The sequence below is a fragment of the Danio aesculapii genome, chromosome 17 (assembly GCF_903798145.1).
Source record: "Danio aesculapii chromosome 17, fDanAes4.1, whole genome shotgun sequence".
Lineage (NCBI taxonomy): Eukaryota > Metazoa > Chordata > Actinopteri > Cypriniformes > Danionidae > Danio > Danio aesculapii.
Window position 1 is genome coordinate 6,323,294 of NC_079451.1, and position 12,645 is coordinate 6,335,938.

A 12,645-nucleotide genomic window follows, 5' to 3' on the forward strand; every position below is an offset into this window, starting at 1 on the left:
TTCCTTACTGCATGTATGGTTGCTGGAAAAATGTATGTCTGGTGAGCCTGAATGGTCACATAGCATGCATTTTTGGCTGCAGTTTGGACAGAAATCATTTTTATGAAAATTTTTATTCTAACAAGCCATTTTAAAATGATAAGGCACTATTATAAACACAGCCTCAGTCTGTTGTGATTGGTCTACCTCTTACAGCGCGTGTCAGAAACCAAAAACTCATTTATTCATTTTCCTTCGGCTTAGTCCCTTTAATAATCAGGGGTTGCCACAGCGGAATGAACCACCAACTAATCCAGCAAATGTTTTACACAACAGATGGCCTTCCAGCTACAAGCCAGTACTGGGAAACATCCATACACTCTCTTTTTCACACATACACTACGGCCAATTTAGTTTAATCTATTCACTTGTAGCGCATGTCTTTGGACTTGTGGGGGAAACCTGGAGCACCCAAAGGAAACCCACGCAAACACGAGGAAAACATGCAAACTCCACACAGAAATGCCAACTGACCCTGCCTGGACTCGAACCAGCAACCTTCTTGCTGTGAGGCAACAGTGCTAACCACTGAGCCACCTGATCGAAACCAAAAACTCATTAGTCATGATCATTTTTAGATCAATTTGTGTGCAAATTTTTCAAAGTGTAAAATGAAAACTAAACTTGTTCATGGCAGCCAATTAAAATTAAAGGTTGGCATTATGCAAATAATTTAATGCAAAATAAAGCTGAAATTATGAATGAGTCGTTTTAGGCAAGAATCAGCGGTTTCATTTTGGACAAAATCGCTCTGTTTATCAAGCAGTTTGATATTTGAAACATCGGAAGATTATTTGCACGTTCTCCCCCGTGTTCGCGTGGGCTTCCTCCAGGTGCTCCGGTTTCCCCCACAAGTCCAAAGACATGCAGTACAGGTGAATTGGGTAAGCTAAATTGTCTGTAGTGTATGTGTGTGAATGAGAGTGTATGGGTGTTCCCCAGTGATGGGTTGCAGCTGGAAGGGTATCCGCTGTGTAAAACATATGCTGGATAAGTTGGTGGTTCATTCCACTGTGGTGACCCCAGATTAAGAAATGGACAAAGCTGAAAAGAAAATGAATGAATAAATGAATGAATGTACACTTTAATCCACGTTAATAAAAAAACTGAATTACTCTTCATATTTTTATATTATATTTTACATAATTATACAAACAAGCTCATTTTATGACAAATAAAGCACATCGTAAAAAAGTGATTTACTGAATAAAGATTCATTTTGCATGTAAGCATATTTAAAATGAGAATATAAAAATTTAAACCACAAAAAGGAGTATATATAAATATATATTTGCAGAAGGAGCGAGTCATTTCTCACCATGTAAGGGTCAACTGAGAGATAGCGAGTCCGAACCAACACTTGTCCTTCCTTCAACTCTGAGGATGTCGTGGTCTCCTCTACACGGAAATTCCCTTTAACTGGTTGACCATTATTACCTAATCATATGCAAAGAAAAACATGAGCTGGAGACACTTGGCTAATGGGTTACATTGTAAAAGTTGTGTAAGCTGAACAAAAATCTTTAACATTTACCTGGCCGGGAGCTCAACACAACTCTTATTACATTTAACATTTCTCTTTTTTATTAACGCTTTTTGATATATTTATATATATATATAATAAATGTCTGTGCAGGGCTTGCAAATAGTTACAAAGCAACTCCCTTGCTTGCAGAAAGAGTATTTCTTCCTGAAACAATCACGTGACTCCCAGTCGCGCGTCTGATTGGTTGCACGAGAGTTAAAGGGTCGCGTGTTGCAAATCGGTTCTTTTGAATAGTTTGTTTTAAAGAATCGGCTCTTTTTGTTGGACTATGCAAATGCAGGTAAAAGTAATTTATAATTACATTTATATAAAGTGTTTTTATATAAATATTTATATATAAATATTTTATAAACAATTTATATTAAAAAATCGAATTATTAAAATACTGTATCCATTTATTCACATGCTTATTTGAATAAATTATTCGAATTTTATCATTAACTTTATTCTAATTAGCATTTTTTGTTTATTTAATGTAAATGTATGTATTTTAATTTTCTTTAAATTATTATGTCTAAATATTATGCTTAATTTCATTCATTCATTCATTTTCTTCTCGACTTAGTCCCTTTATTAATCTGTGGTCACCACCACAGAATGAACCGCCAACTTTTCCAGCATATGTTTTACGCAGCGGTTGCTCTTCCAGCTGTAACCCATCACTGGGAAACATCCATTCAAACACATACACCTGTAGGTTACCCAATTCACCTATGCATGTTTTTGGACTTGTGGGGGAAACTGGAGCACCCGGAGAAAACCCACGTGAACATGGTGGAACAAACTCCACACAGAAATGCCAATAGACCCAATTTTAAATTACATTTTTAAACAAAGAAATATGAAAAATAATTATTTTTATATACAAATTTATTATCATCCACCGTTTAAAAAAAAAAAAAAAATTATTTGTTTTAAACTTAAAACTGTAAATAACAAACTAGCTCATTTCCTCAGTCAGAATTTGTCCATTTAAATAATGGAAAATTAAATCCATCTTAAAGCCTTCATCTATTAGTTATTTTCACAATTTATAAAGGCATTCTGTCTAAATGGGACAAATGAGCTCTTACAGGGGCCAAATATCGGACTTCATCAAAAGCGGGGTGGGTCTTTTGAACCACTCGAACCCCCCCTAGATACAGGCCTGTTAATATAAGCCACATATGATATTGGAGGATTTACATAAACTAAGTTAAACTTCATTAATATTCATACATGATCGTAAATCACCCACAGCATTTAGTAAAGGGTCTCTAGTACTCAGGGGCAGATTTAAGAAATAAGCAAGGTAAGCGGCTACTTAGGGCCCCAGGACATCTGGGGGCCCTCAATAAATAGAAGTATTTATTATAAAGAAGTATAAATTATACCTATAAACTTTATATAACATTTTCTATCATATTTTATATAATGAGAATCAAACAAATACATTTTCACATAATTAAATATTATTAATTTTCTTTTCAGCTTAGTCCCTTTACTAATCTGGGGTCACCACAGCAGAATGAACCGCCAACTTATCCAGCATATGTTTTACGCAGTGGATGCCTTTCCAGCCGCAACCCATCACTGGGAAAAATCCATTCACACAATTCATTCACTTACCCAATTAACCTATACCACATGTCTTTGGACTTGTGGGGGAAACCAGACCACCCGGAGGAAACCCACGCGAACGCAGAAAGAACATACAAACTCCACACAGAAACACCAATTGACACAGCCGGGGCTCGAACAAGCATCCTTCTTGCTGTAAGGCGATTGTTCTACCCACTGCACCACCGTGATGCCCCAGATATTATTTAATACACAACAAAATATAATATTATTATAATAACGTAATATTATGTAATAATAATATTATGAAAAATCTAAATACCACCCTCAGTCATGGAGCAGTCCAGCAGTTAAGTTTATAACTATATTATTAATTTTGGTTGTAAATTCATTTTAAGACATCTAACTATTTAAAATGTGAATCTTACATTGAGATAAAACGTAGAAAAGAAGATTGAGTGATATAAATAACAGAAAGAAAATGTTTTCCAACGTAATGCGGTACAAAGATTTTGGGACAAAGTATTAGTTTAGATACATCAGAAAGTATCTATAAGACTTGCCTTCTCATGGGAAATGATTAAGTTTGGCCTAATACTAAAGGATAAAAAGATTTAATGAATAATTTGATGTTATTATTAAAATTCTATATTCATAAATGTAAATTTTTCAAAATTCCCTCAAGACTAATGGTGTTTAATAAAAGAACTTGTGATGTATTAGAAGACATTAAGAGAGATGAAAAGCCAAAAAGCAAGACATTTATATTCATTATTAGAGGATTTCGGTTTCATATTTTAACTCCCCTGCTGCTTAATTTTCTTTATTTTTTTTTTGTTATTTTATTTATTTATTTATTTATATATGTTGTATTATAAATGAGGATGGAAAGATTGTTAACGTATGCAAATTGATTGTCATCTCAGTCTTTTGTGTAATTCTAAAAAATATTAATGGCTTTCTGTTGCTGTTCAAGCATTGTTAATTCATTCATTCATTTTCTTTTCGGCTTAGTCCCTTATTAATTCGGGGTAGCCACAGTGGAATGAACCACCAACTTATCCAGCACATGTTTTACGCAGCGGAAGCCCTTCCAGCTAATCTGTGGGAAACATCCACACACAAACACATCCACTACGGACAATTTAGCCTTCCCTAATCTGCCATTGCGTCGCCCAGCATTGTTAATAATAATAAAAATAAAATAAAAACTGAAAAATAAATAAATAAATAAATAAATAAATAAATAAAAGTAGAAAGGGTGCATTTCAGGACTTGGGGGCCCATGCTGGAAGTTGCTTAGGGCCCCCAAATCATTAAATCCTCCCCTGCCAGTACTGAAGATGCAAGAGAAAAATGACATCAGTGTGCAATTTGCAGCGGGTGGCGCTCTTGTTTCCAACGAGGAAGTGACGCTACGAGCAAAGGCTTAAAGTTTTTTCCCCCTTCTTTTCTTCTTGAAAGCTACACGAAAAAGATGCGGATCACCGGAGCCGCCTCGCAGACGCTTTAAAGGTAATGTAATGCGCAATAAGTCCTAACTAGACTCAGCCTGGATGTATTTCCACGTGTAAACCTAAACTGATGGCGAGTTTCTGCAGGACGTCGAAAAAAGCCCTCGTTCGTTTCGATAGGGTGGTTCCGCACTTTTGACAGAAACAATTAGATGCGCTTTTTGCGGCGTTGCGAGTTGTAGATGCGGGTAAACAAATGAATGCACGAGCGCTGCAAGAAATGCAAGTGTGCAGAAGCAGAAAGTCTCCGTCAGTAGAACGTGTTGCATCAAAATGTCTATTAATATTGTAATCAAATGCACGCGTTTCCTTTAAATCAGTGGCGGTGTCATCGTGAGTGCGTCCGTGTCAGTTGTGTACCTGCGTTATGATGGATCGTGTTACTGTTGTGCAACATTTGGCGGTGTTGCAACAACTGTGTCATGTAAACTTGTGCCAGCCTTTCCCCCCAAGCCCTTGCAACGCATACTGAGTGTAGCCGTTTTCTGATTACATCTAAGATCATTTATGCACTGTACTTATAACACGAGTTACAAGCATGCATGTGCTGCAGCTATGCATTCTGTGCCCAATAACGCAGTCTGTATACATCAGGAACATACATCTGCCTCCAGTAATGTGTGAGAGTTATAGTTTACACACCCTAATTGCAATATGTGATGCATCAAATTGTTCATTGCGGCTGGTGCACTCAGCACATGCCATGCCCGGTGAATGTCTGGTGGCTTTGCACTTTATTTTAAGGCACAGCATAGAGTAAGAGAGAGATAGAGTCTACAAACTGACACGATGAGGCCTATGGGTGTCTCCTTACTCACAGCACATGCTTGATCATGTCTGTGCTGCTGGAGCTCTGCACGCACACAGAAATGCTCGGAGTTATTGGTGTTGAGTACATAAGTTTCATGAACGCTGTTAAAAAGGCAGCCGGTTTTGCTACTGATGCCTTGACAATCTGCTGACCCTAGCTCAATCATGTTCCCTTTTTTACATTGATCACAATTGTATCACTGAGAACTGGAACTATTGTCTGTCATTCAGTAGGGGTGTGTAAAATGGTTGGTTCACTTGTGATAACTTGATGCCATATTTGTCTGTTAGTGCTACATCATGTCAGACTAGAAACTAGCCTCAGACCAAGACCAGACCGGCACGCCTCAAATTCACCAAATCTGTAATTTCTGCCTGAGAAATGGCTTGATGACATTATGAAAAGTCATTTAAAGTGTTATTACAACTGCATAATGTTATGATGTGTATTGGATTATGGCTATGGTTATAAATATATTATGGTAGTCAACATTTGTAGTGGATCAGAAAAGCTTTTCAAAATTATCCCAAGACATAAATGGGTGTTGTTTGATAATTTCAGGACAACTTTGATGAAAGATTTCGATCTTCAAAAATCAATATATTGCTGCACAATATATTGTCTCAGTCAGCATCGATATTGCAATGTGTCTATCTGCAATAATCAAACCACAGGATATGCAATGCCAAGTTGGGAATATAGTTGATCAGCATAGCAGTTCAGAACATGTGATTTGTGGAGTCATCGCAAAGTTTAACCCTAAAATAGAGTGATTTTCATTTGAATGTTATTAAGACCTGTAGTCAAGCAAACTTAAACCAAGAGGTTATAAATGTACATAAACCAACGTTAATAGTATTTAATTATTTATACAATGAAGACCATACACTATACAGTGTTGTTTTATCTATTATTATTACATTTCTGTATCTCAATACTGTTAGATTCCACAGAAAACCATAAACTTTTTGTACAATTGTATATGTTGTATTGTACTTTATGCATAGTCCTCTACAAAATCATCCCAATCAATATAAAATATGAATTCATTTCAAATAGAGTTACATAGATCTTGTGAAATTATATTAATATTGCATAATATATCACAAGCTAAATATCGCAATATCAGTTTTTGTCCAATATTGTTCAGCCCTACTGTAAAATAAAATGCTAAATATCATACAAGCGCAATCATAGATTACGTCTTCGCCACAGTTTCTGTTCATCTTTGACCCAGCACAACAGCAACTAAAGATATCATATTTAAAATAAGTTATGGGTTGCATTTAAAGCTCAAAGTTTTACATCCAATCACAGTAATGACATTAAAGTCAGCATAAAATCTATATTTATAATCTTTGTTGTGCTAGTGCAAATTGGTGGTCTTAAAGTGAACAATTAATCTGAGCTAAAGTTAATCATCTGACAATAAAACTAAGCAAAATATTGTTTTGATAATCTTTAATCAAAATCTTACCATTTGCATAGGGTTGCACAGTTTATATAGTAGTATTGCGATACTATGGCTCCAAAATACTGGCAGTGCCACTGTAGTTTGTAAACGGTAGTATCGTCATTAATGGTTTATCTACAATAGATAACGTTGCATGTCGAAAAGTCACTAAAATGCTCACACGTTTGTGCAACAATAGACTATTTTATTTTAATAGTCTGTGTGGCCCTTTAAGGTTGCAAAACTATGTAGAATTCACCCCTTTTATTCAGTTCAAATGCATCTGAATCGGTTCATTTCTGTTCCTGTTAATATGATTTATTAGCTTCAACAACCGTGACAATCTCTTAAAAAGAATGACTCGCAAAGTAAAATTTTGAATTACTTTGGATTGTTACCTGAGAAAACTGAAAAATATATATATAGATGAAAAACCCAAAATAGCAACAGGAAACATTGACATTTTGACCACCTCATATAGCCTAATTTTGTTGGAAAAATTTTCTTTTTGTAACAAATTTCTTTTGGTATAATCTGTATCTTTGTTTTAATGTATTTTTGTTGGTCGGTTATCTACAAAATAAACAAAAAGAATTGATAAACTAGGTGAAGTGGGGTGCAAATAATGCTTTTTGGCCTTAAGGGAATCATGAATTACATTCAAGTAGGTCTATTATACCATAAAATGTAGTATTTCTGACAATTTTCTCTATAATTATAGTTATGAATTACAGTATTGTACTACACAGTGTTTCCTCTAGGATTTTTTTTCAGCTGTGGCGGCAGGCCATTAACACAGATCCACCAACTGCCTATGGCCTGTTTTCAATGACTAATGTGCAGTATTACAAATCGAGATCGCATTTACGTAATACAAGCATGCAAATCTCTGCTGCTTGCACGCAGATTTCCTCTGTTCGTGCACAAAACTTCTTGCACGCCCTCAAATATACGCTGCTCAAGCGCAGATTTTCTTGTGGCTCTCAAATAAACGCTGCTGATGTGCAATTTATGTAATGAGTATGTCTTCAACATTTATTAGATTTACTAGGAATATTTATGAATGTCTCCATTAGACCTATAGAGCGGCATTAATCCGTCCTAAAGTAAAGTGAAACAGTTTTAAACTCCAGCAAGATAAAGTCAGTGTATGCAGAGCCATAAATCTTTATCTATAAAGTATAATTATGGAAACTGTACATCTTAACTGAAAGCTACGTCATGTTTGCTAGCCTCAGTCAGTCAGCATGTCATCTTAAAGGGTTAAACAAATACTGCACAGCACTACTACGGTTATAGAAAAGTTCACGCTGTTATAATTCCCTTATACCTTTCAATTCGTTTTGGTGTGATTATAACTCGCTATTAAAAAAAAAATGACTGAATGTTTTGAATGAGAAGCTGTGATGTAGCCGTGGCGGGATGAATTTTGGTGTGGCGCCCTGCCATGGAATAATGAATGTAGCGAAAACCTTGGGTTAGTTATCTTGACTTCTATTCTGTCCTTGGCCAATCACATACTCTCACATTATTAGTGCGGTGTAAGCGTTATCTATATCAATTTTACATAGATATAAATATAAATTGAAACTAAATAGATTGCTGCGTGTTTTACGATATGCTGTATTAAATTTGAACATGCATTGTTTTTCTTTTACCACGCATACGTAGACATTGCATAAAACATTAGGTTAAGAAAATTTACTTGAAAGTCTAGGAAAAATCATGGAAAAGTCATGGAATTTTAGTCGTAAAATGTGCATAAACCCTGGAAATGTGTTATTAATTTTATTAACAAGTTAATAATATAAATATTCAGACAAAAATAATATTCAGAAAAAAAACAAATCCATTTTCATTTCAAATTCATTTCATTCACATTTTGCTATCTTTTTTTTAAAATAAAGTGGGAATAAAATTGTAAACAAATCGAACCAATGTACATGTTAGAATAAAAACAGTATGAAGTCATTATACTTGGGTAAAGTTCGACAAAGACAAAAATAATATGTTGTTTTCCCATTTGTTCCATTAGCACAAATAAAAACAAAGAGGACAACTTTCCTCTTAACTTTCCTCTTTACAAAGATATTCAGACATCCATAGTAGACACAAAAAAACTATCAATGACTGCTGTTTCTTTCCAACATTCTTCAGGGTATCTTCCTTCATGTTTAACAGAAGAAAGAAATAAGGAGGATGGGTAAATAACTGATAACTAAATTAATATTTTTGGGTCCACTATCCCTTTAAGGTGCTTTTATTAATCTGATAACAAGTAGACAAATCTAAAAACATGTTTGAATGGGGTCTGAAACATGTTGAGCCTGCCCACTTTCTACCACTTCCAGATTGCTTTCATAGGTTGAACCCTCCTCATGTGGTGGACTGTGTTTAACCAGCCCCAAAGACCACCTACTCTTTGCCTACTGACCTAATTCAACCTCACAGGGTGGGTTACTGAAGCATGCTTACTGAAGCCAGATGGGATTTAAACTTTGCCGTCTAAAATCACAAGCTAAGTTTGAAAGTGAAAAAACAAAACAAAAGCACGATTTCCCATTTGATTCTGACACAAAAAATCTCCCCTTTAATGTTCATATGCAAATTGTGTCAGCTCATTTGCAATATTAGTTTAAAAAAAAGAAAAGAAACCCATGTATTCCCTCAATATTCGGCAAGTGGTCAAAAGTGCACAAAGTAAGACATTAATACCACAAGTGTAAACAGGAATGTGTCTCCTCATCCGCTAGTTATTCGATTGACTAAAATGCATCTTAATACCAGGTGTCAATGAGGCTTAAAAAAAACTGGAGCTGGATTTAGGATGTTACTAACTGTGGAAATCCCCTATGAAAGGGGTCCTCCCGGGCAAACACCTCTAAAAAATTAATTAAACTTTGTACTTTGTACAAAATTGGACAATCTTTATATCCCATGTAAGTACAGTGAATAGTGTTATAGTGTAAAACCCTCCCTGCTATCACAAACGTGATATCAGTCTTTTTTGGTAACATGTAGATAGAAGGTTGCATATATATATCCATGCCCGTAGCCAGGGGGGTTCGGGTGGTTCAAACAACCCTCCCCCATGGCCAAAAGTTCCAGAATTTGTCCTTTTAATTATTTTATGCAATTTAAAAATACATTTATTTTATAATATTAATGTGTGTATTTATATGGTGCATTAATCGTGTATGGCCATACACCCAAAGCGATTTACAATCATGAGGGGAGTCTTTCCAAACCGCCGCCAGTGTGTAACATCCACTTGGATGATGTGACGGCAGCCACAGGACAACAGTGCCAGTGCGCTCACCACACACCAGCTATTGGTGGAGTGGAGAGACAGTGATAAAGCCAATTCGGTGGATGGGGATGATTGGTAGGCCATGATCGTAAAGGCCGATGGAGAGAATTTGGCCAGGACACCGGGGTACACCCCTACTCTTTACCAGAAGTGTCATGGGATTTTTGATGAGCACAGAGAGTCAGGACCTCAATTTAACATCTCATCTGAAAGATGGCACTGACTGATAGTTTAGTGTCCCCTTCTCTGTACTGGGGCATTAGGACTCATACAGACCGCAGGTTGATCGCCCCCTGCTGGCCTTACTAACACCGCTTCAACAGCAACCTAGTTTTTTCCCATGTGGTCTCCCATCCAGGTACTGATCAGGCTCAGCCCTACTTAGCTTCAATGAGTAACCAGTCTTGATCTGAAGGTGGGCATTATTGATTTGTCCTGTGACCTCCCATTCCCTATTTTTGCCAGTAAATGTTTTGAAAATAACTGTCCGATGAATGAAGGCTTTACTACCAAGCAGAATTCTCAGCTGTCACTTCACAGCAAAATGTGCTAATCCCGTTACGTCTGTGTTTTTAAGGTTGCTTACACTGGTCACTTCATTCGTTTGATTCTTATAAGATGTAAATCTGATCACTCGGACAACTTCAGAAGGTGGCCTGGCATGCGTTCTTGGACGAAACTTGACGTCTCTACTAATTTGTTTTTAGACAAAATTAATTTCAATAAATATAAATTATGACCTGGGGAAAATCTGACCTGCGCATGTTGCTTTTACAGCCAAACACACGTAAAGTGTAATAAATAAATAAATGCATATGTACTATAAGCATAAAACATGTGTGGGGCATCACGGTGGCGCAGAGGGTAGCACGATTGCCTCACAGCAAGAAGGTCTCTGGTTCGAGCCCCGGCTGGGTCAGTTGGCATCCCTGTGTAGAGTTTGCATGTTCTTCCCATGTTTGCGTGTTTCCTCCAGGTGCTCCGGTTTCCCCCACAAGTCCGAAGACATGCGCTATAAGTGAATTGGGTAAACTAAATTGGCCGTAGTGTATGTGTGTGAATGCAATGGGGGTTTGGGTGTTTCCCAGTGTTTAATGGGGTTTATTAATAAAGGCACTAAGCCGAAAAGAAAATGAATGAATGAATATCATATGTTAACGAACAAAAACCCTAAGTTAGAATTTCGCATGCCATATAATATGAAAATGTTAATGATGCTAAATAATAATGTCAGTTTGAAATAAATCACCGATTAAACATTCAAGCATATGGTGCTGTGATGAACAACCACTAATACTATCTGAATATATTTAAAAAGCACTCTAAAAGTACATATAATTGTTATCAATATTGTGAATATTAATTATCACAACATATTGCATTATTGAATTTCGCCATTTGTCTACCTCTAGGGGAAGTCCCCATTAAAATGAAAAAAAATAAATAAAGAAAGAAAATAATAATAATATTAATAATAATTAGAATAATAACAACATGTAGTGTGTGTTTGGACAGACAAAATTCGCACATGATCTTAGTAAGCAACTTGACAAAACAGTGACCATTTTTGTTACTGCAAAAAGCATGCACATGATTCCGGAAGACATGCTAATCCAGCACAAAATATTTCATAATATGTCACCAAAATTACGTGTTTAATCTTCTTAATCAAATACAAAATGTGGAGGAAAATGCAAAAAGGTCCACTTTTAGAGAAAAAACCCCCTCCCCCTTTTACTAGGCTGGCTACGGGCTGATATCAATTATATTTTTGCTACTGTCACCGTCAGGATGATTTCTGCTCATTGTCTATTAGTTAAACTGTTAACATTGCAACACACCTCGTGTAAAAAAACTCCCAAGACTCCCTATTTCGAACAACCATACCATTTTAATAAATTAAACTTTGTACAAAATGGGACAATCTACATTATATACAAATAACATTATATACATGTATAACTTTATAACATTATTCACTGTACTTAATATGCGGGATACACTCATATAAGTACAGTGGATAATGTTATAATGTATAACCCTCCCTGCTTGCACAAATATGATGTTTTTGTTCTATAACAGATAGAAGGTTGCATATAGATCACATTCATCTTTCATTTATTTTTGCTACTGTCATCGTTGTGATGATTTCAGGTCGTTTCTATTGGTTAAAACTGTTAGTATTGCAACACACCTCGTGTTACAAAACTCCCAAGACTCCCCAATCCAAGAACCATACCTTTTCTTATAATGAAAATGTCCCAAATGCTGGTTGTATGGTAGTTTCGACTCTAACACGTATGATTTGCTTATTGGCCACACAAGTTAACCTATCATAACTCATTGGCTCGATTCAGGCACGGATGGAGATGTTTGGTACGAGAACGTTTTCCAGTGACGGAATTTCCCGCA

General features: G+C 36.0%; 1 protein-coding gene across 2 annotated transcripts in view; it reads right to left on the reverse strand.

Annotated features, from left to right (window-relative positions):
- ptgr2 (prostaglandin reductase 2) overlaps nt 1–1,724 on the reverse strand; it is a 75,771-nt gene extending 74,047 nt beyond the window's left edge. For both annotated transcript variants that reach the window (XR_008839224.1, XM_056476717.1), the window contains exons 1-2: nt 1,574–1,724; nt 1,358–1,476 (exon numbers count right to left, since the gene is read on the reverse strand). Coding sequence is in view for 1 of the 2 variants with exons in the window: in XM_056476717.1 (XP_056332692.1) it covers nt 1,358–1,476; nt 1,574–1,613 (159 nt within the window). In the remaining variant the exon portion in view is untranslated. The remainder of the gene's footprint in view (nt 1–1,357; nt 1,477–1,573) is intronic.
- Nucleotides 1,725–12,645: the final 10,921 nt, after the last annotated feature.